The sequence below is a fragment of the Coregonus clupeaformis genome, chromosome 1 (genome assembly GCF_020615455.1).
Source record: "Coregonus clupeaformis isolate EN_2021a chromosome 1, ASM2061545v1, whole genome shotgun sequence".
Classification (NCBI taxonomy): Eukaryota; Metazoa; Chordata; class Actinopteri; order Salmoniformes; family Salmonidae; genus Coregonus; species Coregonus clupeaformis.
Window position 1 is genome coordinate 35,044,113 of NC_059192.1, and position 23,701 is coordinate 35,067,813.

The window sequence follows — 23,701 nt, forward strand, 5'->3', positions numbered from 1 at the left end:
AGACCTCCACAAATCTGGTTCATCCTTGGGAGCAATTTCCAAACGCCTGAAGGTACCACGTTCATCTGTACAAACAATAGTACGCAAGTATAAACACCATGGGACCACGCAGCCGCCATACCACTCAGGAAGGACACGCATTCTGTCTTCTAGTGATGAACGTACTTTGGTGCGAAGTGCAAATCAATCCCAGAACAACAGCAAAGGACCTTGTGAAGATGCTGGAGGAAACAGGTACAAAAGTATCTATATCCACAGTAAAAGGAGTCCTATATCGACATAACCTGAAAGGCCGCTCAGCAAGGAAGAAGCCACTGCTCCAAAACCACCATTAAAAAGCCAGATGACGGTTTGCAACTGCACATGGGGACAAAGATCGTACTTTTTGGAGAAATGTCCTCTGGTCTGATGAAACAAAAATAGAATGGTTTGGCCATAATGACCATCGTTATGTTTGGAGGAAAAAGGGGGTTGCTTGCAAGCCGAAGAACACCATCCCAACCGTGAAGCACGGGGGTGGCAGCATCATGCTGTGGGGGTGCTTTGCTGCAGGAGGGACTGGTGCACTTCACAAAATAGATGGCATCATGAGGAAGGAAAATTATGTGGATATATTGAAGAAACATCTCAAGACATCAGTCAGGAAGTTAAAGCTTGGTCGCAAATGGGTCTTCCAAATGGACAATGACCCCAAGCATACTTCCAAAGTTGTGGCAAAATGGCTTAAGGACAACAAAGTCAAGGTATTGGAGTGGCCATCACAAAGCCCTGACCTTAAATCATATAGAAAATGTGTGGGCAGAACTGAAAAAGCGTGTGCGAGCAAGGAGGCCTACAAACCTGACTCAGTTACACCAGCTCTGTCAGGAGAAATGGGCCAAAATTCACCCAACTTATTGTGGGAAGCTTGTGGAAGGCTACCCGAAACGTTTGACCCAAGTTAAACAATTTGAAAGGCAATGCTACCAAATACTAATTGAGTGTATGTAAACTTCTGACCCACTGGGAATGTGATGAAAGAAATAAAAGCTGAAATAAATCATTCTCCCTACTATTATTCTGACATTTCACATTCTTAAAATAAAGTGGTGACCCTAACTGACCTAAGACAGGGAATTTTTACTAGGATTAAATGTCATGAATTGTGAAAAACTGAGTTTAAATGTATTTGGCTAAGGTGTAAGTAAACTTCCGACTTCAACTGTATGGATTGGATAACGGCACAATACCGGGTTATCCGGGAGAAAAGTGATTTATTCACGGGATGGAACATTTGTAAAATACCGGGAAAATATTCAACCCTAGTCAGGTCCTCCTCTAGCATAGAGGAAAGTGGCGTTTTCAAAGAAAACACGGAAGTGGGGTACGGAAGCAATCTTTCCCCATTGAAAGCAGTTCAGCCAAGCCTGAATTCAAGCAATAACAGCACACAGTAAAAAAAAAAAAAAGTATTATAACTGGATTATAGCTCCCATCCAAATGGCGTGACTCGTGAATGATATACAGTACCAGTCAAAGGTTTGGACACACCTACTCATTCCAGGGTTTCTTTATTTTTACTACTTTCTACATTGTAGAACAATAGTGAAGACATCAAAACTATGAAATAACACATATGGAATCATCTAGTAACCAAAACAAAAGTGTTAAATCAAAATATGTTATATTTGAGATTCTTCAAAGTAGCCACCCTTTGCCCTGATGACAGCTTTGCACACTCTTGGCATTATCTCAACCAGCTTCATGAGGTAGTCACCTGGAATGCATTTCAATTAACAAGTGTGCCTTGTTAAAAGGTTAATTTGTGGAATTTCTTTCCTTCTTAATGCGTTTGAGCCAATCAGTTGTGTTGTGACAAGGTAGGGTTGGGTATACCGAAGATAGCCCTATTTGGTAAAATACCAAGTCCATATTATAGCAAGAACAGCTCAAATAAGCAAAGAAAAATGACAGTCCATCATTACTTTAAGACATGAAGGTCAGTCAATCCGGAGAATTTCCAGAACTTTTAAAGTTTCTTCAAGTGCAGTCGCAAAAACCATCAAGCTCTATCATGAAACTGGCTCTCATGAGGACCGTCACAGGAAAGGATGACCCAGAGTTACCTCTGCTGCAGAGGATAAGTTCATTAGATTTACCAGCCTCAAATTGCAGCCCAAATAAATGCTTCACAGAGTTCAAGTAACAGACACATCAACAGTTCAGAGGAGACTGCATGAATCAGGCCTTCAAGGTCAAATTGCTGCAAAGAAAGAAGAGACTTGCTTGGGCCAAGAAACACGAGCAATGGACATTAGACCAGTGTAAATCTGTCCTTTGGTCTGATGAGTCCAAATTTGAGATTTTTGGTTCCAACCGCCGTGTTTTTGTGAGACGCAGGGTAAGTGAACGGATGATCTCCGCATGTGTGGTTCCCACCGTGAAGCATGGAGGAGGAGATGTGATGTGTGTTGGTGTTGCTTTGCTGTTGAGACCGTCAGTGATTTATTTAGAATTCAAGGCACATTTAACCAGCATGGCTACCAAAGCATTCTGCAGCGATACGCCATCCCATCTGGTTTGCGCTTAATGGGACTATCATTTGGTTTTCAACAGGACAATGACCCAACACACCTCCAGGCTGTGTAAGGGCTATTTGACCAAGAAGGAGAGTGATGGAGTGCTGCATCAGATGACCTGGCCTCCACAATCATCCGACCTCAACCCAATTGAGATGGTTTGGGATGAGTTGGACCGCAGAGTGAAGGAAAAGCAGCCAACAAGTGCTCAGCATATGTGGGAACTTCTTCAAGACTGTTGGAAAAGCATTCCAGGTGAAGCTGGTTGAGAGAATGCCAAGAGTGTGCAAAGCTGTCATCAAGGCAAAGGGTGACTACTTTGAAGAATCTAAAATCTAATATATTTTGATTTGTTTAACACTTTTTTGGTTACTACATGATTCCATATGTGTTATTTCATAGTTGATGTCTTCACTATTATTCTACAATGTAGAAAATAGTAAAAATTAAGAAAAACCCTTGAATGAGTAGGCGTCCAAACGTTTGACTTATTCATGTCATCGTCACCAGTCAGATTTAACAAGGCAACCTTGAGGCAGATTTGTATGGGCGCCAATGGCAGATTGAGGAATTTTTACATCCGTACCCCAGTAGAGGGGCGTGGCCACTGTGAAATGTAATTCCATGAGGGACTATATACATTTACATTTAAGTCATTTAGCAGACGCTCTTATGCAGAGCGTCATACAGTTGTGAGTTCCTACATTTTCATACTTTTTTCATACTGGTCCCCCGTGGGAATCAAACCCACAACCCTGGCGTTTCAAGCGCCATGCTCTACCAACTCTTCTTGTTCCCTTTTCTCTCCTCAGATCCACACTGTTGCCTGATTGTCACACCACAATTGTCATACACCTCCTCTTCCTGGAATGCTTCCGGGATGGGATTTGCATTCAACTCCGAGGTCCCATTAAAGGATCAAGACATCCATGCAAATATCAGATATCACACCGTACATGCAATAGCTTCCCTCATCTACAACTGTCAATGCAGGGAATGTCCTATACAGGCCTAGCAGTGTAAAGTTAGCTAAGTTAGATATTAATTCTCCTCTGCTCATACCTACCTGTGAAAGGTTTTTGGGTACACTAGAGACTTGCCAAGAGCTTCCACCACAAGGAAAATAAAATGATTTGTGAAGCTTACAGGCACAATAAAAAGCCACAAGGACAGACAAAATGTATCACATTCATAAAATAAGTTGCTGTAAACAAACGTCATATGCCCATTGCCCACACTGTCATGCTGAACACCTTCACTTTCTATGGACCTTTTTAGGCTATATTTTGTTTGTGGCATGGCATCTTTCATTCATTGAATCACATGGTTAATTCATCACAAAACCAACTGATATTGCCAACTACTTTATTGATTTTTTAATTGGCAAGATTATCAAATTTAGGCATGACATGCCAGCAACAATTGCTGACACTACACATCCAAGCATATCTGACCAAATTATGAAAGACAAGCATTGTAATTTTGAATTCCGTAAAGTGAGTGTGGAAGAGGTGAAAAAATTGTTGTCTATCAACAATGACAAGCCACCGGGGTCTGCCAACTTGGATGGAAAATTACTGAGGATAATAGCGGACGATATTGCCACTCCTATTTGCCATATTTCTCAATTTAAGCCTACTAGAACGTGTGTGCCCCCAGGCTTGGAGGGAAGCAAAAGTAATTCCGCTACCTAAGAATAGTAAAGCCCCCTTTACTGGCTCAAATAGCCAACCAATTAGCCTGTTACCAACCCTTAGTAAACTATTGTAGTAAAACATTGTGTTTGACCAGATACAATGCTATTTTGCAGTAAACAAATTGACAACAAACTTTCAGCATGCTTATAGAGAAGGACATTCAACAAGCACAGCACTTACACAAATGACTGATGATTGGCTGAGAGAAATTGAAGATTGTGGGGGCTGTTAGAATTAGAATCAGGAATTCCCCAGGGCAGCTGTCTAGGCCCATTACTACTTCAATCTTTACTAATGACATGCCACTGGCTTTGAGTATGCGGATGACTCAACACTATACATGTCAGCTACTACAGCGACTGAAATGACTGCAACACTTAAAGAGTTGCAGTTAGTTTCAGAGTGGGTGGCAAGGAATAAGTTAGTCCTAAATATTTCTAAAACTACAAGCATTGTATTTGGGACAAATTATTCACTAAACCTCAACTAAATCTTGTAATAAATAATGTGGAAATTGAGCAAGTTGAGGTGACTAAACTGCTTGGAGTAACCCTGGATTGTAAACTGTCATGGTCAAAACATATTGATACAACAGTATCTAAGACGGGGAGATGTATGTCCATAATAAAGCGCTGCTCTACCTTAACAGCACTATCAACAAGGCAGGTCCTACAGGCCCTAGTTTTGTCACACCTGGACTACTGTTCAGTCGTGCATACACACGATAACATACGCACTATACACACACGTACACATGGATTTTGTACTGTAAATATGTGGTAGTGGTGGAGTAGGGGCCTGAGGGCACACAGTGTGTTGTGAAATCTGTGAATGTATTGTAATGTTTTTAAAATTGTATGAACTGCCTTAATTTTGCTGGACCCCAGGAAGAGCTAATGGGGATCCATAATAAATACAAATACACCAGAAAAGTATTTTATTTCTGCAACCTAATTACTCAGAAGCTTGTATTACCGGCGAGCAAGGAGGGAATAACTAGGCCTACATTTTATCAGTATATAGCTAGGCCTAGTCATATTGTCCTTTTACCGAAAACAAATGGAATTTTCATTTAATTTTGGTATCTAAGATATAAGGTTAGGTTATGTGGGCTTGTATGGGTTCTATAGGTCTGTCTATCCTACTGGATGGAAAAGTTGTGTTGCTAACTAGGCCTATGCCAAACTGTCTTTGACTCAACGAACACCAAACCCACTCAAAAGGTCATTAAATAACATTATTCAAATTCTAGAGATAAGTCTGTCTACTGCTTGCTTACTTTCCTTAATGAAGAAAGCAAACAAGTCTGAGCCCATCTTTCTCTCTTTCTAGTCATGATAGGCCAGGCGGACATCTGAGAACCAATTGAATAAGCTGTAAAGGGCGCAAACATGCCCACAGCTCATGGAAACCAGACATGCAATACCTCAGTTCAACGAGAGACACTGAGGTAATCAATCTGCACAACCTGCTTCGCGATCCAAAACAAATCCTTGATAAACATGGACTTCAGGAAAACCACAATGATACAATGGCGTTACTCGTGGAAGAGTCCATCAGAAACCAAACACCATGGAATAACACTGTGTTAGACTACACCAACGATCTGGGAGGGTTTCCCAAATGTTAAGTTATCTTGTGCCACAAAAACAAGATATGGTACCTCACGATAATGGTCGAGAGTGAAGCAGTCCCCCTCCCTCTCAGAAAACGGGGTCATAGGGAGGTGGTGGTACCCTCCACATTACAGCCCCTCTGACTCAGGGGAATACAATGTTGTACTTAATCCTCCCTAACCACTCGGCCTGGGGAGCCAGAGATACCTATGGGGGTGTACAGGAAAGAACAGGGGTGACAATGGCGTTTTGAACTGGGGGAAGGGGATTTAAAGAGGCGATTAGTCAGCCAGCAACAGAGCCTGCTAATCTATCCTGTTCCCGTTGGAAAGAAACCACTGTCAATTTTTTGACTAGGCCTAAATGGTGGTTTGACTCTTTATTGAGTGACTGTTTTGTTTGCCAACCACTATGCACTAACTAACTTGTATAATGTAGAGTGCATCTGTGCTTAAAACGCCCTGGTAAAATCTAAATCAGGGAAACAAGGTTAACAAAATAGAATGTCTCCTCTGAAAGAATTGTGGATAAAGCTACAATGGAAGTCCTTTAATTGCCTAAAAAAGAAATTCACCCCCACTTTCCAAGATCTTCCTTTCAGTAACCACATTCAGGGTCAGTCCTGAAATTCTGTACTAGCCTACAATTGGCAAGATAGGCTAAATGTGCTGAAGTAGGCCTATACGGAACGGTCATCATTGAAAATATAATGAATCGCAAATGTGTGTGTGTCACCAGTTACAATGGTATTTGCATCCAACCTTTCGCACGTTATTTGCAACTGAAAGGTTGGGTGCTTACTGGAAGTAAGCCTAGGCCTACTTGTTATACACTACCGTTCAAAAGTTTGGGGTCACTTAGAAATGTCCTTGTTTTCAAAAGAAAAGCAATTTGTTTGGCCATTAAAATAACATCAAATTGATCAGAAATACAGTGTAGACATTGTTAATGTTGTAAATGGCTATTGTAGCTGGAAACGGCTGATTTTTAATTGAATATCTACATAGGCGTACAGAGGCCCATTATCAGCAACCATCAGTCCTGTGTTCCAATGGCACGTTGTGTTTGCTAATCCAAGTTTATCATTTTAAAAGGCTAATTGATCATTAGAAAACCATTTTGCAATTGTTAGCACAGCTGAAAACTGTTGTGCTGATTAAAGAAGTAGTTGAGTATCTGGAGCATCAGCAATTGTGGGTTTGATAACAGGCTCAAATGGCCAGAAACAAATAACTTTCTTCTGAAACTCGTCAGTCTATTCTTGTTCTGAGAAATGAAGGCTATTCCATGCGAGAAATTGCCAAGAAACTGAAGATCTCGTACAATGCTGTGTACTACTCCCTTCACAGAACAGCGCAAACTGACTCTAACAAGAATAGAAAGAGGAGTGGGAGGCCCCGGTGCACAACTGAGCAAGAGGACAAATACATTAGAGTGTCTAGTTTGAGAAACAGACGCCTCACAGGTCCTCAACTGGCAGCTTCATTAAATAGTACACGCAAAACACCAGTCTCAACGTCAACAGTGAAGAGGCGACTCCGGGATGCTGACCTTCTAGGCAGAGTTGCAAAGAAAAAGCCATATCTCAGACTGGCCAATAAAAATAAAAGATTAAGATGGGCGAAAGAACACAGACACTGGACAGAGGAAGATTGGAAAAAAGTGTTATGGACAGATGAATCGAAGTTTGTGAGACGCAGACCAAATTAAAAGATGCTGGAGGAGTGCTTGATGCCATCTGTCAAGCATGGTGGAGGCAATGTGATGGTCTGGGGGTGCTTTGGTGGTGGTAAAGTGGGAGATTTGTACAGGGTAAAAGGGATCTTGAAGAAGGAAGGCTATCACTCCATTTTGCAACGCCATGCCTTACCCTGTGGACGGCGCTTGATTGGAGCCAATTTCCTCCTACAACAGGACAATGACCCAAAGCACAGCTCCAAACTATGCAATAACTATTTAGGGAAGAAGCAGTCAGCTGGTATTCTGTCTATAATGGAGTGGCCAGCACAGTCACCGGATCTCAACCCTATTGAGCTGTTGTGGGAGCAGCTTGAACGTATGGTACGTAAGAAGTGCCCATCAAGCCAATCCAACTTGTGGGAGGTGCTTCAGGAAGCATGGGGTGAAATCTCTTCAGATTACCTCAACAAACTGACAACTAGAATGCCAAAGGTCTGCAAGGCTGTAATTGCTGCAAATGGAGGATTCTTTGACGAAATCAAAGTTTGAAGGACACAATTATTATTTCAATTAAAAATAATTATTTCTAACCTGGTCAATGACTACATTTCCTATGCATTTTGCTATATTCAAACTAATTTCATGTATGTTTTCATGGAAAACAAGGACATTTCTAAGTGACCCCAAACTTTTGAACGGTAGTGGAAACAGACCTTTGGGACTGGCACAAAGACAAGAATGTTGGACAACAGAGGAACGAACCTGACACCTTTTTTTACTTTATTGTTTATGTACTAAACTGAGCTTTTAGTGTACATATAACCACATCCAACACCTTGGCCCAGCCATGTTCTCCTAGACAAATAATCAAATGAACTCCATGGCCTTGCAGAGGAATAAAGCAGGGTGGTTTCTGAGTAAAACCAAAGGACTATGAAAAAAAACTAAAGGGGAAACTCTAGCCTATACCTACATCTCCCCAACTACAATTATTTTCACAAAAAGGGATGGATGTCAATCAAATTATTTATTTTACACCTTTCACCGCCCAACAGCTGTGGAAGGCATTTTTGTGTTTTTCTTTAAATTGGCCTCACTTCCTAGCGAAGTAAAACCACAGAATTTAAGTGATACGTTTGGGTGTAGAGCAAGATGCCTGGGATGGAGAATGGGTGAAGGTCATAGCTGGGGCAGAATGGAGCAGCCATTACACATGAGATTATCCAGTACAATGGGGTGAGGTATGTTGCCTATGGGCAGATTTGGTCATCAGTGTGGCTTGTTTTGTAGAATAAGAGGGCTGGAGGTACCAGGCCTGCCTTGTCAGAATTCATTTCAGCCCGTATATTTCCCTTCAGATTTATCGCGATATTCATGCCAAATCCCAGCTATTAAACACTGACCAATGAGAGATTAGGCGAAATATTAATCCAAACAAGGTTTTAAAATGAGTGGCAGTGTTGGCCAAATCTATTCTCGACTCCATTGGCCAATTAGCATTCTCTGGGTTTAACAGTTGTGGTATGAAGGGAATAAGTGCCTTGAGTTCATCCTCAGATAATTCACTTCAAACCCAAGCTATAAAGCATGAAATTACTCTCAAGCCTCGTCTGATCATGTTTCAATAGTGTGTTCACAAACCCTTTGTGACCCATTGAAGCCTAGTTTACTGCTATTGCTGATAAATGCAAAGCTGGAGGTTTGCATTTAGGGTAGCCCAACGGCCGGCAGATGGCGATATTGAGTCATGTCATCTTACTGTCCAAACGCATTGTATGCAGCCGGCAATACATTTGTATCCCTTATAGACCGGTTCGTACAAAAAACATTCTCCATTCAGGCTGAATAGGCTTCGATTTCCTCCTTCACCTTATTTAATGGCGAGAAGGCGGAAAAAAACTGGGGAAATATAAGTACTTTCCTTATGAAACACCATTTTCCATCACCATGCTAGAGTGGCTAAATGCTAATTACAGATGTTGTGTATCGTGTTCAGCCAATCCGGTTACATTTGTGGAAACCAAGATTGTTCTCAGGGCAGACCTGGTTGTAGCTAGATATGTTATGTTCGAGTCACGCCAGGGTCAATTTTTAGCATTTTAGCTAGCCCTAACCCTTTTCCTAACCTTAACCCTAATTCTCCTAACCTGCCACGCTAATTCTCCTAACCTGCTGCGAAAAGTCACTTCTGCTAGTCAAAACCGGCAGACCCGCCGGCCTGAGAACAGTCTTGGTTTTCCGCGATACCGCGCTGCGTTAGGTTAACCTCTACGGGATCGGTGTCCCGTATACAGGACGGTGATGAGAGTGCACAACAACAAAAAACGTATCACGCAACTGGTTTGATACATTCACCTCTGAAGGTAAATAATGTACTTACATTCAGTAATCTTGCTCTGATTTGTCATCCTAAGGGTCCCAGAGATAAAATGTAGCATAGTTTTGTTTGATAAAATCCATTTTTATATTCAAATGTAGGAACTGGGTTCTACAGTTTGAACCCCTGCTGTCTCTGGCTCCAGACCCACCCCGCCCGGCCATCGAGATGTGTGAAAGTTAGTGTATAAGCTAATGATCCATCATGTATGACATTCCTGGGAGTGTGTAAACTTACAAAAATGATATGGTAATACAAAATGTATGTTCTCTATAGTTATGTACTTGAAAATGTATCAATTGACCAATTCGGCACATTTGGGCAGACCTGATACAAAATAGTCCAGTATTGCAATGCTTCCCTGGATCAATCTGAAACTTTGCACACACACTGCTGCCATCTAGTGGCCAAAATCTAAATTGCGTCTAAACTGCAATATTATATTGTGGCCTTTCTCTTGCATTTCAAAGATGATGGAACAAAAATAACAAAAAGATGCATGTTATTTTGTTTGTATTATCTTTTACCAGATCTAATGTGTTATATTCTCCTACATTAATTTCACATTTCCACAAACTTCAAAGTGTTTCCTTTCAAATGGTATCAAGAATATGCATATCCTTGCTTCAGGTCCTGAGCTACAGGCAGTTAGATTTGGGTCATTTTAGGCAAAAACTGAAAAATAGGGTCAGATTCTTAAGAGGTTATGGGTGAAAAAAGACTGCTGCAACTTGATTGGCTGAACACGATACACAACCGGGATTAGCATTTCGCCACTAGCATGGTGGTGGAAAATGTTGATTCATAAGGAAAGTACGCATATTTTCCCAGTTTTTTTCCGCCTTCTCGCCATTAAATACAGTTAAGGAGGAAATGTAAGCCTATCTAAGCCAATGGGGAATGTTTTAGGTACGAACCGGTCCACGAGGGATACGAATGTATTGCAGGCTGCATACAATGAGTTTGGACGGTAAGATGACACGACTCAATATCGCCATCTGCCGGCCTTTATGCTACGTTTAGGGTTTGAATTATAAAATAGCCTGGTGTTCTTCAGTATCGTACACCAAAGTCCTGGAGCTCAGGTTTCCTGGGTTCTATTGCATTTCGGGCTAACATAAACCCCCCAGTGCTTTCCCTCTTCGTGGAAAATAACAAATAAGAGTGTATGCCTATTCCATGTGAGAACCTGTTACCTGACGTTTATAATCTAGGCTCCTCTTACTCTATGTGAAACTAGTTGTAATAATGGGCATTAACAGAGGCCTACCAGTTAGCTTGGCTGCCTAGTATTTGTTCCAAAATAGCCTACAAATAAAAGCCTCTCGCCCTTTTAGGAAACACTGACATCAGAGGGATGGATTACAGTTGATGGAATTAACTAAGCTTTTACAGGAAGCTCTCTAAAGTAAAGCGGAAAATCAATAGACAGAATGAGTCTCTTATGATCTCTTGGTTAACAAGCATACAGAACCTTTCAGATTACCAATTCACCATGACCTTACACTCCCTCATGCATTGACTGGGAACTGAATAGCAAAAACAACACACAGACAAAAATCAAAAAAGTAGTGTGTCTCACCTGGTCAGCCCCATAGGTAGCAGCAAACTCCATAAACTCCTCAATGCGTACAAATCCATCCCCATCCTGGTCTAGAGCGTCAAACACTGCCTTCAGAGGTGACGGGTCTTCCTCTCTCCGATTCACTATGGGGACCACAGCCATGGAGTCAGACCCCACCATCGTAGAGAGTGACAGCGTCTCCACTGTTTGTTCACTAGTCCATCCAGAGTCAGAAGACGAACCATTCAACTCCAGAACCGGGCAATCAAAACTATCACGTTTGTGAAAATCTGTGGTTCCGGCAAACAGGTCCAAGTCTGCCAACCTTTCCCCATCGCGCTGTTCAGTTTGTAAAGCAGGAACACTGTCACCCTGTATAGCCTTGGGTGGTTTCAAGTCCCACATTTCCTCATCGGGCAGTGCATCTGAGGTCAAGCACTGATCCAGAGCCATTTCCTCCTCTCCCTCATGTTTGGTGAAATCAAAGATAATTTTGTCTTCCATCAAATCCTGGGGGCCATTCTCCTCGGAGCTGCAGCCACTGGGCAGGTGACCAAGGACCGAAGCATCTCCGTTGGAGAGGAACTTTGGCGACAGCGGTTCAATCGATGGTGAAGAGTTCAGAAGGAGGGACGAGTCCCCCTCACCTCTGTGCTCTGAGAGAGTCAGGATTGCAGTAGCCAATGTGTGTTCCTGCTCTGAATCCTCTGCAGGTGATGGAGCACCTGTGCAGGTAGGCGAGTCAAGATGAGTAGGGCAGAGGCTGAGGCAGCTGTCACAGTCGGGAACCTCCAGATCCAGCAAAGGCACAGATCCCACCTGAACCGCTGGCGATTCGCTAGCGCAGTCAGTAGGGATGGCGTCGTGTGAGAGGCTGCTCTCAGGTAAACCTTCAGGGGTAATGTTACTGACTGTGGGCAGATCAGTCACATGTTCCAGGAATAAACCTTTGTCCCCGGTTTCAGGTGACACAGTCTCCCCGCCCTGTAAAGCAGGAGGGAGGCCTCTGTCCTCATCCAGTGACAGGAGTAAAAGCTCCTTACTGACACCCTGTGGGTTCACCTCACCTGAAGGGGCAGGGCTGGGTGAGAAGGGGAAGTATTCAGATGAGAGGTGATCTACCAACAAAGAGGAAGGAGTCCTATCTGAAACCTTCACAGGGGAAGGAGGTTCACTGAGGGTTATCAGCTCCTTGTGACAGGTAACTGGGTCTGTGACACTCACAGGTGGATATTGCAGGGAATTTAGTTCCTCGCAGGCTGAGTTATCCCTGAGCAAATCAGTGGTTTTGGAGAATAACAGCCCAGGTAGAGGACTGTCACTTACATTGTTATGTTCCTCAATTTTGTATTTGAGAGGCGATAACTCTGCAGGTTTGTCCAGGGGAACATCTTGGGAATTATTAGATTGATCTCCCTCCCATGGCAAAATCTTGTCTCCACCAGAGTAACTGGAGGTCCTGAAAAGACTGTCTAAATTTAAGGCGTTCTCCTGGAAAAGCTCTTCCAGGCATAGAGATACATCCTGGTCAACTTTCTGGAAATCCAAAACTGTCTGACCACCTTTTCTCTGAGGCATTATGGCTCCTTTGTCTGAATCCATGAGGATGAATCCATGGGAGCTTGTGCCTTCTGGATCCCACTCGGAATGCCCCTGAGGGCTAGACATCAGAGTCTGTTCCATTTAAGTAGATAATTCCTGAGCAAATGTGAGAAAGCTTATAATTCCTCTTATTTGAAAGTCAAAATCAAATTCTTCCTCAATTTCAATATTGTTATTCTACACATGGTAGTCGACATCCTTGATGAGATCCATAGGCAAATTTTGCATGATGGTAAATAAAAAATAACTGCCTGTCTAGCTCTGAATTTATGACAACTCAGCACTGTGTAAACACCTTAGTTCTTACAACCAGTGCACTCCCTATATTCGTTGATATGTCTACTTGCCATAATGATCCACTACTCATGCATTCACAGTGACTAACCATGCATTTTTTAAAAAATGTTGTCAACAACTACTCCAATGTGCATTTTCAGAAAAACGTATAATTCATTCCATAGAATTATGAACTTTGATTTATACTTTGGAATGCAACAGATACATTGGTGACATGTGGCTTAGCAAAATAGCACAGACTAAATAGAAATGTTCTAAGAACCTAAATATTACTGAGGCAACAGGCAAATGTCCATATCGATCCTATTAAATTACTCTATTATAATAGCTAGTATTCTAATTCCTAATTCTATGCTAATGTCATACAAGGACTATATTATCACAAAAAAAGATGAAGTGACATCACACACAAAAATATGAGTTCCTGTGATAGAAGGGGACTTGATCAGTTTAGCTTGATAGAAAATTGTCAAATTTGACCAAGGAAAACGGAAGCAAATGACGTGTTACCTAAACATAAATTCACTGTCATCATCTCCAGCATCATTGGGACAGAGTAATTCTAGCTGTCAGTTGCCCCGGTTGTTGTCAAGCATCGTCTTGCTAATACAGCTGACTGCCAAACACTTCAGTCTGAAAATAAACAGAACATGGGATTAATGCTCTAAATTGGAAGCAATAATAGCTAAATATCACCAACGTTGAACTACTTTTAACATGTGCTAATAGGTGGCACTGCCACTGGGTTATCCACAATTTGGTTGTAAAGTGTGACCATTTTAACTAACTGGTTAACCAGCTAGCTAGCTTTTTTTGCCAATGCGAGATGTGTTTAACTTGACAGTGGATTATATTACGTCAACCTTCGAGTAAATAAATAGCTAGCTTGCTAACTAGCTAGTTAGCTAGCAACGCTGAACTCCATGTAAAGAATGTCCATGCTTGCTGACTGACAATAACATGTTTGGCAATATTAACATTGATTTAACGCTAATGCTTCCGAGCATCCCTATAATATATTTGTAGGAAGCTCGAGCTAGTTAGCTTGTTAACTAGCTAGCTAACAAGCCAATTCGTCAATCTCTGATTATGAAGCAAAATTAGACTGAATATGAAGATCTTTAGCTAATTTCCTTTTCCCAGTTAAATCAGTTTATTCGTTTTGACGATAATTCTCATTTACATCCGCGTTTTGTGTTTTTCTCCAGACGTTTCCAAGATAGCTAGCCAGCTATATTCCAAGAATCATCCACCTGTGTCAGGAACAAATACAGTCTGCTTGCTTAAAATGTCTTCAGCTTTTCCCGGCCTCCCGAAATGTATTTACTATCCGAACGCTCTCCAAAGACATGATTCCCGTCTGAAGATGCTTCTGGATGTGTCAAGCATACAAAATATGTTGCCACATTTCCAAACCGTGATTACAGCGCTGAGGTATAACGATATAAAGGAGCGCAGAGGGCGTTCACACTGTCATCAGCATCAGCAGCAAATGCCCGGCCCCTACCATCCCTCAGCCGCATACAGCGGTGACGTTTCACGCACGCGCATAGAACGAACCGCAGTCCAAAATACCTCTGTGTAGGCTTTTAATTGCATTGTCTAATCATTGTTAATCTCATACACTATATATACAAAAGTATGTGGACACCCCTTCAAATTAATGGATTCGGCTATTTCTGCCACACCCGTTGCTGACAGGTGTATAAAATCGAGCACACAGCCATGCAATCTCCATAGCCAAACATTGGCAGTAGAATGGCCTTACTGAAGAGCTCAGTGACTTTCAACATGGCAGTCATAGGATGCCACCTTTCCAACAAGTCAGTTCATAAAATTGCTGCACTGCTAGAGCTGCTTTGGTCAACTGTAAGTGCTGTTATTGTGAAGTGGAAACATCTAGGAGCAACAATGGCTCAGCCGCAAGCTCACAGAACTGCCGTGTGCTGAAGCGCGTAGTGCATAAAAATAATCTGTCCTCGGTTGCAACACTCACTACAGAGTTCCAAACTGCCTCTGGAAGCAACGTCAGCACAATAACTGTTCATCGGGAACTTCATTAAATGGGTTTCCATGGCCAAGCAGCCGCACACAAGCCTAAGATCACCAAGCGCAATGCCAAGCGTCGGCTGGAGTGGTGTAAAGCTCGCTGCCATTGGACTCTGGAGCATTGGAAATGCATTCTCTGGAGTATCACGCTTCACCATCTGGCAGTCCGACTGACAAATCTGGGTTTGGTGGATGCCAGGAGAATGCTACCTGCCCCAATGCATAGTGCCAACTGTAAAGTTTGGTGGAGGAGGAATAATGGTCTGTGGCTGTTTTTCATGGTTCGGGCTAGGCCCCTTAGTTCCAGTGAAGGGAAATCTTACCGCTACAGCATACAATGACATTCTAGACAATTCTGTGGCAAGTTTAAAGCCCTTTTGCTGTTTCAGCATGACAATGCCCCCGTGCACAAGTGAGGTCCATACAGAAATGGTTTTTGAGATCGGTGTAGAAGAACTTGACTGGCCTGCACAGAGCCCTGACCTCAACCCCATCGAACACCTTTGGGATGAATTGGAACGCCAACTGCGAGCCAGGCCTAATCGCCCAACATCAGTGCCCAACCTCACTAATGCTCTGAATGGAAGCAATGTTCCAACATCTAGTGGAAAGCCTTCCCAGAAGAGTGGAGGCTGTTATAGCAGCAAAGGGGTGACCAACTCCATATTAATGCCCATGATTTTGGAATGAGATGTTCCATGAGCAGGTGTCCACATACTTTTGGTCATGGTGTGTATTTTTTACATCCATGGCAATGCACATTCTCCAAAAGACTTCAACTAGCACATTTACATTTGAGTCATTTAGCAGACGACTCTGTTAGTGTATACATTTTTCATACAGGCCCCCCGTGGGAAACGAACCCACAACCCTGGCATTGCAAGCGCCGTGCTCTACCAACTGAGCTACAGGGGACTACCATGACTAAACGGTCACGTGGAATTTGACTTCCGTCATGACTCGTGAACGCCGGTGTGGCGGTAATACGGTCAGCGTAACAGCCCTAGGTACATGGGGTATGATGTCTTACCTCTAGTTTGGGTACAGGGGATATGATAGGTATAATGGGTTTGATGTCAGTCAAGTACATAGCTCTGGAGAGCAGCAGCAGAGAGGGAGGAACGTTCTCCTTCAAGTGCAGGTCCAAACACTGTTGCATCTGCTGGCGTAGCTGGTCAGTCCCAGTGACCTCATCCCTCTGCTACGACACGCTGCCTGCAGCCAACAGTGATTGTGAGTGGTACCCGGCCTTTCTCATGTAGGCATTAGATTAAATGTTCTTGGTTTTCTTGGGCTTTGTTTAGCATGATAATGGTGAACGAATAATGTAAAGGGTATATTGAGAATAAGTTTAACATCTGAGCAACACTACACACATTGAATCCTAAGCAAAGGTGCCAATTTCTACTGCATTGTACGTTGGCGCCCCCCTCCGGCGGATTTTAGTTAATAAAAAATGTATAATCTCTCTGGCTATGCTATTGGTGCTACTGTTTCTTTCACCGTTTATATGGACATACAGTAGTGCAGGCTTATGTCAAAACTGAGTGTTTGCTTGAAGGAGTCATTTTGAATACTCAAGTTCAGTACATGTATGATGAGGTTAGAAAAGTGTTGTGATATTCAAAATGCAGGCAGAGTTTTTAAATGTCATTATGTCAAGGTTTATTAGGAAAAGTTCTGGACATTGTTTATGGAAATTGTAAGTGCTTTACAATGTAATTTCAACAACTAGCCTACATAATTCAACAACTACAGAAGGCGACTTTACTAATCACATTCATCAACATATTGATTCTTAATCCAAAGTAGTTATTGAAAGTAGTTAGTAATTAGAATATAAAAAATGTTGTGGATTAACTCAAATTATCCAACACTTGAAACATGATTTGGCCCATCTATCCTGTTTTCAACATGTCTTTTTAGGTCAATATTTTTCAGTCAATATTTTTGTGTTTACCTCCTATTGTCCACTTAACCACTATCAGCTATGCTAGGTTTCCAGTCTCAAAGATCTTACATGGCAAATCCATTGATTTAGCAGATTATTCCAAATCTGCCACTTCATCTTCACCATCTACTTGTCTCTCTTCAGTTCAGCTGACCAATAGCCTGAAAGCAAAATAAACACTATTTAATTTGAAGACAGTATCTGCATATCAAATAATAAGTCAATGCTTCTCTATCTAAAGTGTCCTTAGGCAAAAGGCCACAGACTAAAATGGAACACAAGCCAGACAAATTAAGCAATCAGTTGTCCAACTCAGGGCAAAACACCACCCCTATATCTATGCCACTACTCCAGAAAAATATTTAGATTAAAGATAAATGCACTCTACTTATCCACAACACACTTCACAACGTTCTCCTCTCCTAGACCTACAGCTCCACCTCCTTTCCTGTCCTACACACCTGGGACGGGGGGAGGGCGTGTCAGAGTTTAGCAGATTGAGAGGAAGCTATACCGAGCAGCATGGACACGTCATTGGCTGAGGTGAGCCAGCTCCCGCCGTCAGCCACCATGATGTGGCCCGTCACATAGGAGGAGGCGCGGCTGGCCAGGAACAGCACGCTGTGGGCCATCTCAGTCTTGTTGCCTGCCCGCTGCAGTGGAATGGATGAGAAGGCGCCCATGCTGTCTGCTCTGTTGCCACCTGAAGACAAGAGAGAGAGGAGGGGGGGGGGGGTGCACAGAGAAATGAGACTGAAGAGGACTTCATTTAGTTTACCTCTCCTAAGGCTCTGCTCTTGATAACTTTGACCTCACTAGCATAGAAATAACACATCATTACCCAGATCTACTTAATCAAGTGAATACTAAAACCTACTTCATTAAAAGGTAGAAAAGAGTGGCAAGATTTATTACTAAAAAGTAAGTGTGGCCATGTGTGAGTTTGGCACATGCCTTAATCAATCAAACGCGTTTATCAAATCCCAGCCAGGCAGCCACAGATCCTTACCCAGCCTACGGAAGCCCTCTGTCCCCGAAATAGGACCTGGTGCTAGGGTGTTAACCCTTACCCCACTTGGTCCCCACTCAACGGCCAGGTGCTTGGTCATGGCATCTGGGGGAGAGAGATGTGAACAGAAAAAGGGTAGTGGGATGAATAAAGAGGGGGGAAGTTGTTAGTGGGCTTGCTGTTATATCTGAGAAATAGTGCTGAATCACCTAAAGACTACAGCCATTTCTACCAAATACATACAACCAAATAAAAACATAACAATATAGTAACAATCATATAGTGATAACACTGTAACGTTTCTTACCATTGGCAGCCTTGGCAGAGCCAGCATGCACCTGGAGTGCCTGACCCCTGTAGCCGAGGGTGGCAGAGATGTTTACAATGGCACCCCCGTGGTCCTGAACACAAACATCAGACATGATCAAGTCTATCCATACATTTTAACAGAAGTATGACTATCTGAGGTAATAGCACAACAATGAAAACCAAACAGGAATATCCATGCAAGTCACGCAAAAAGGTAGATAGTTAGATTGAAGGAAATTGATTGAAAAATCTCAGTGCATACTGAAAGTGTGCTGTACCTTGAACCACTTCTCATAGACCACCTTGCTGGTGTTAAATGTACCCATGGTGTCTATCTCCAAGACTGTCTTGAAGGCATTGAATGAGAGGGAGGTAGCAGGGCACAGGAAGTTTCCAGCAGCATCTATAAAATAAAATAGATTGCTACACAGTTCCTTACATATTTCAAACAACCAACGTTAACACGTTTCAATTAGAAATTGGGTATTAAAATGAAAATGTACAAATGGAGAGGAAGTTCAGATAAAGAGAGACAGATTGAAATATCGTGAAATGCAAATCAAGTTATTTACTTGTATAAGGAAGGGCCGTTTTTAAAATTATTATTTATCAAGGGTAACAAAAATGATAAAAGCCAGAACAGTTGATAAAGAGAGATAGATATAGCTTGAGAAAATGCAATAATTAAAACAAAATTACACTGCTTTCACCCCATCATGGCTTCACAATCAATTTCGCACACAATTTCACAGCAGATCCAATTTGTGTGTGTGGGTGGGTGCATGCACGTCTGTCTGTGCACACGTGTGTATTCTACATACTATTAATGAGGATATCAATCCTGCCCAGCTCTTTCAGCGTCTCGTCCACTGCAGCGGAGATGGTCTGGGGCTGTCGCACGTCAATGGTCAGAGGGAGACAGTGGCGTCCCGTCGCTGCCGTCAGCTTCTTAGCAGCCTGGAAGAAAACACAGACTATATACATCAGCATGATAAATCAACATTTATTTAAAGTTTATTCATTAAATCAACATAGTTTTTTGTTTGGTCTACTTGTTTACAAGATATAAGGGTAGTGACCTCTGTGAGCTTTTCAAAGTTTCTGCTGGCAATCACTGTGTCACAGCCGTGCCTGAAAGACACGAAAGGTGAGAGGTTAGGGGTGAGGGACAAGATGTTCTGTGTGTGATGACATGCTGCATAAGGTTTGAGTTGTCTCTAATGGTAGGTTGCGGATGACACAGGTAAGCTATAGGTAGAACACAGTGGCATAACGTAAGCAGTCCCTGGTGTAGGCAAAGTACAAGGCCATGGGAATGTGATAGATGAGGGGTGAGGGATGTATGGACATGTCAAGTGAAAGGTGCAAGGTTAAGGCTGAGATCATGTGATGTACCAAGAAGCCAAAGGTGACAGGCATCATTCAACGTCTTAGGTGAAGAGTGACATGCTCTATAGGTAAGAGGTGAGAGAAGATAGGCAGACACAGGCCGTGATAACACAACCAGAGGGTTAAAGTACAGTCTCAGGGAGCATGGAGGAGTACGTCAGAGACTCCAGGTACAGCACCTCATGAGCACTTCAGCTATGCGTAGTCCAATTCCAGATCCCCCTCCAGTTATGAACGCCACTTGGTCTCTGTGAAAATATATTGTTACAAAATTATGTACAGTACCGGTATTATACAGAGGGCCCTATGTCTGTCATCTTTTCCTATTACATCACTAATGGTAGTAACATTTACTTATAAAATCTACTGGCCATTGCTTTTGTTACATTATACATTATAGTCATTTAGCAGACACTCTTATCCAGAGTGACTTACAGTTAGTGAGTGCATACATGTTTTATTTTTTAATACTGGTCCCCCGTGGGAATCGAACCCACAACCCTGGCGTTGCAAGTGCCATGCTCTACCAACTGAGCTACACGGGACTACTTTTGTTCCAAGTGACAATGCACAGCTCAAGTACAGTTGGTACGTTAAGGTTGCATTTCCACTTACTTGAGTAAATCTGGACTGTAAATGTGAGTGTATGAAGTCATGCAGTCATCTGTGTCTACATCCTCAGGCACATCTCCCACCCTCTGTGGCTCTGCCATACTGATGTTCCAAAGGAGCCTGGCTGGAACAAAAATATGAATTCATTACACTTTTAAGGCACACTTTGTGCAATGTCCTATGTAGCAATCGCTGGGACATTTGGTGCATTGTAGACTGCAGTGGAAATGCATGGAAGAATGTTAAGTTGACGAAGTAAAGTGAAAGATATTTGTATAACCCAAAGATAACCCACAGCCAGTCGTTTCCAATGGGAGCAAATGAATCATAGTGGGCAGAACAAGCAAGGAGATGGGCAGAGCCAAGCACGAGCTAACGAGATCCTATTGGCGCGTTCTAGTATGTATTTGCATATTTCCGTTAGGGAACGCTTAGTCTGTTAAGTGCTCGTGTGCAATAGCTCAATTCGCCCTTGCACTACTAAAATACCTTCTTCTTTTTTTACTTTAGCAAAAAGTAAAGTCTACTAAACTTAGTCCACTATGTTCGTAACATATTTTAGTTTTGAGAACAGAAATCTGCATTGAGATCAAACGTTTAATCGATGAGAAAATGAGCAGAATGTCGGCCAAAATCCATCTCGCTCCCATCTTTTCCCACTGCCGGCCACAGGGCTTCCTCTCATCACCAAATTTGGTGTTGAGTGGAAACGCCAACCGGATGCTTCAGATTTGTACATCCGGTAAAACATCTGTCTCATTGTTCTATCTGTGGTAAAGTTGTACTCACCGACTGTGTTGTTGTGTTTTTCCTGTTGTAGCGTTTGCTCTGTAATGACAGCGACGCACAAACGTCTCTCGACGACCAAATGCACTCTGTTGCAGATTTACTTCACAAATTGCGACTGAAGACGTTTACAAATTCACAAAATTGTCAAACAGCAAATGTGCTCTCTGGTCATCAAAGTACTGTACCTTGAACCTATTTCTTGTGAAACGACAAGTGCATTTTGGGATATGTAGTTCGAGAGTGGTCTGTTCAAGAGCGCAAACGTCATACTCATGCTGTCATTCCGTACAGTAGTTTCCCATCCCATGCAGAGGATATAAAATGTGTTCCTTGCTTATTCATAAAAATGCAGAGATAGAATATCTAGTGTTGTTTTTTCTGTTGAGATGCTTAAACTATACTGAAAAAATATATAAACGCAACATGCAATAGTTACAGTTCATATAAGCAAATCAGCAATTTAAATAAATTCATTAGGCCCTAATTTATGGATTTCACATGATTGGGCAGGGACACAGCCATGGGTGGGCCTGGGAGGGCATAGGCCCACCCACTGGGGAGCCAGGCCCAGCCAATCAAAATTAGTTTTCCCCCACAAAAGGGCTTTATTACAGACAGAAATACTCCTCAGTTTAATTCAGGTGACTGGTCTCAGACGACCCCACAGGTGAAGAAGGCGGATGTGGAGGTCCTGGGCTGGCGTGGTTACACTTGGTCTGCGGTTGTGAGGCCGGCTGGACGTACTGCCAAATTCTCTAAAATGACTTTGGAAGCGGTTTATGGTAGAGAAATGAACATTAAATTCTCTGGCTACAGCTCTGGGGGACATTCCTGCAGTCAGCATGGCAATTGCACGCTCCCTGAAAACTTGAGACATCTGTGGCATTGTGTTTTGTGACAAAACTGCACATTTTAGAGTGGCCTTTTATTGTCCCCAGCACAAGGTGCATCTGTGTAATGATCATGCTGTTTAATCAGCTTCTTGATATGCCACACCTGTCAGGTGGATGGATTATCTTTGCAAAGACATGCTCACTAACCGGAATGTAAACAAATTTGGCAACAAAATGTTAGAGAAATAAGCTTTTTGTGCGAAGGGAACATTTATGGGATATTTTAATTCAGCTCATGAAACATAGGACCAACACTTTATATGTTGTGTATTTATTTTTGTTCAGTATACAAATACCTCAAGGCTCACACAGACATGATAGACATGTTTCTAAATTCTACCTCAAGGCCAGAATGAATAAATCACTGCAGAACCTTTAGATAAGATACAGAAACAAAAAGGTCATTGTTCTCATTGTCAGAAGTGTTTCAGTAACACCATATTCTAGGTGTCCATTAAAGAAGCTTTCATTTGATGGATACCCACAAATATAAAGCTTTTTTTATTTTATAATCTAAATGTATCTGTGCATGTTTAGGGAGCGCAATAACAGTGTCTCTTTTATGGCTCTTCATAACCAGATGTAAAAGTATTTCTGGTATTCCCTCCCACTTTACAAAACATTACCTCCTTTTCCAAATCAGAGGGATGTGGAAAACCATTGATCCCTTAGTTCATCTCCTATTACCCTCAGCTTTTTAGGATGGCACCAGGGAGTGTTATAGCTGGTAAACTGACACCAGATTTAGCTGGTGAATGATATTAGTTTCCGGGGATCGATGCTCATCAGAGTACATTCAGATGGTGGTTGGCTTTCTCTCAATCTGAATTTAGGTATTTTATTGACGGGAAGAGCACTGTGAAATGGATCCCTCAGATAGTTCAGGACTAATAAATCCAAAGCACTTAGGCTGTGTGTATGCCAACAGTCTCCATTAATGCATGCCAGCCTGGACAGTTTGATCAAAAGTTTTCTGACTCCAGATAGTGAGGTGATGTGTTGTTATAATGCAACAATGTAGTAGTGATCGATGCTAGAGGAAAACATCAAGACATGTAAGTAACATATTTTTGGTGAGACACAGTCAAAGCTTGCAGAAGCTCTGTGGGGGGTTTGAAATGTTTTCTTTGGTCTCCATTTTCTTCATGAAAAATGTGTTTCCCTCTGAGTTTGATAGCTCACCACCAAGTTGTGTTAATTGGCAGGTTACAGTTTTAAAACACTAGCAGAGCCTGTAGAATGCTAACCCTCTTCCTCACAAACCATTAATATTACATAAACAAGCCAAACAAACATGACAGGGTTAAAG

The 23,701-nt window shown here is 42.2% G+C and overlaps 2 protein-coding genes across 6 annotated transcripts in view; both read right to left on the bottom strand.

Annotated features, from left to right (window-relative positions):
* The window catches only part of rab11fip3 (RAB11 family interacting protein 3 (class II)), a 52,959-nt gene extending 38,097 nt beyond the window's left edge, over positions 1-14,862 (bottom strand). The window contains exons 1-2 of one of the 3 annotated variants that reach the window (XM_045220840.1): positions 14,575-14,862; positions 11,511-14,024 (exon numbers count right to left, since the gene is read on the bottom strand). In XM_045220840.1, coding sequence (XP_045076775.1) covers positions 11,511-13,175 — 1,665 coding nt within the window. In that variant the 5' untranslated portion in view covers positions 13,176-14,024; positions 14,575-14,862. Of the gene's footprint in view, positions 1-11,510 lie in introns of all 3 variants that reach the window. The other 2 variants (XM_045220846.1, XM_045220848.1) reach the window with 2 other exon arrangements.
* Positions 14,863-17,088: 2,226 nt separating this feature from the next.
* Positions 17,089-21,718, bottom strand: decr2 (2,4-dienoyl CoA reductase 2, peroxisomal). Of its 3 annotated transcripts, none has more exons than XM_041877378.1 (10): positions 21,500-21,718; positions 20,714-20,830; positions 20,278-20,346; positions 19,789-19,840; positions 19,531-19,666; positions 18,988-19,112; positions 18,708-18,801; positions 18,401-18,505; positions 17,906-18,094; positions 17,089-17,552 (listed from the first exon to the last, which is right to left on the bottom strand). In XM_041877378.1, the coding sequence occupies exons 2-10, from the start codon at positions 20,809-20,811 to the stop codon at positions 17,518-17,520; spliced, it is 903 nt and encodes a 300-aa protein (XP_041733312.1). In that variant the 5' UTR covers positions 20,812-20,830; positions 21,500-21,718; the 3' UTR covers positions 17,089-17,517. The 3 variants fall into 3 exon arrangements, with proteins under 3 accessions (XP_041733312.1, XP_041733305.1, XP_041733321.1); XM_041877371.1 differs by having other exon boundaries at positions 20,714-20,834; XM_041877387.1 differs by having other exon boundaries at positions 17,853-18,094; positions 20,714-20,834.
* Positions 21,719-23,701: the final 1,983 nt, after the last annotated feature.

Bases quoted from the DNA above. Each gene is read 5' to 3' on its own strand.
- decr2 (XM_041877378.1), bottom strand. From the start codon at position 20,811: ATGGCAGAGCCACAGAGGGTGGGAGATGTGCCTGAGGATGTAGACACA. The intron at 19,113-19,530 runs GTATGTAGAATA...TTTATTTTATAG, and splicing joins GATTGATATCCTCATTAATA to ATGCTGCTGGAAACTTCCTG. The intron at 18,802-18,987 runs GTACAGCACACT...GTTTGTGTTCAG, and splicing joins TCTATGAGAAGTGGTTCAAG to GACCACGGGGGTGCCATTGT.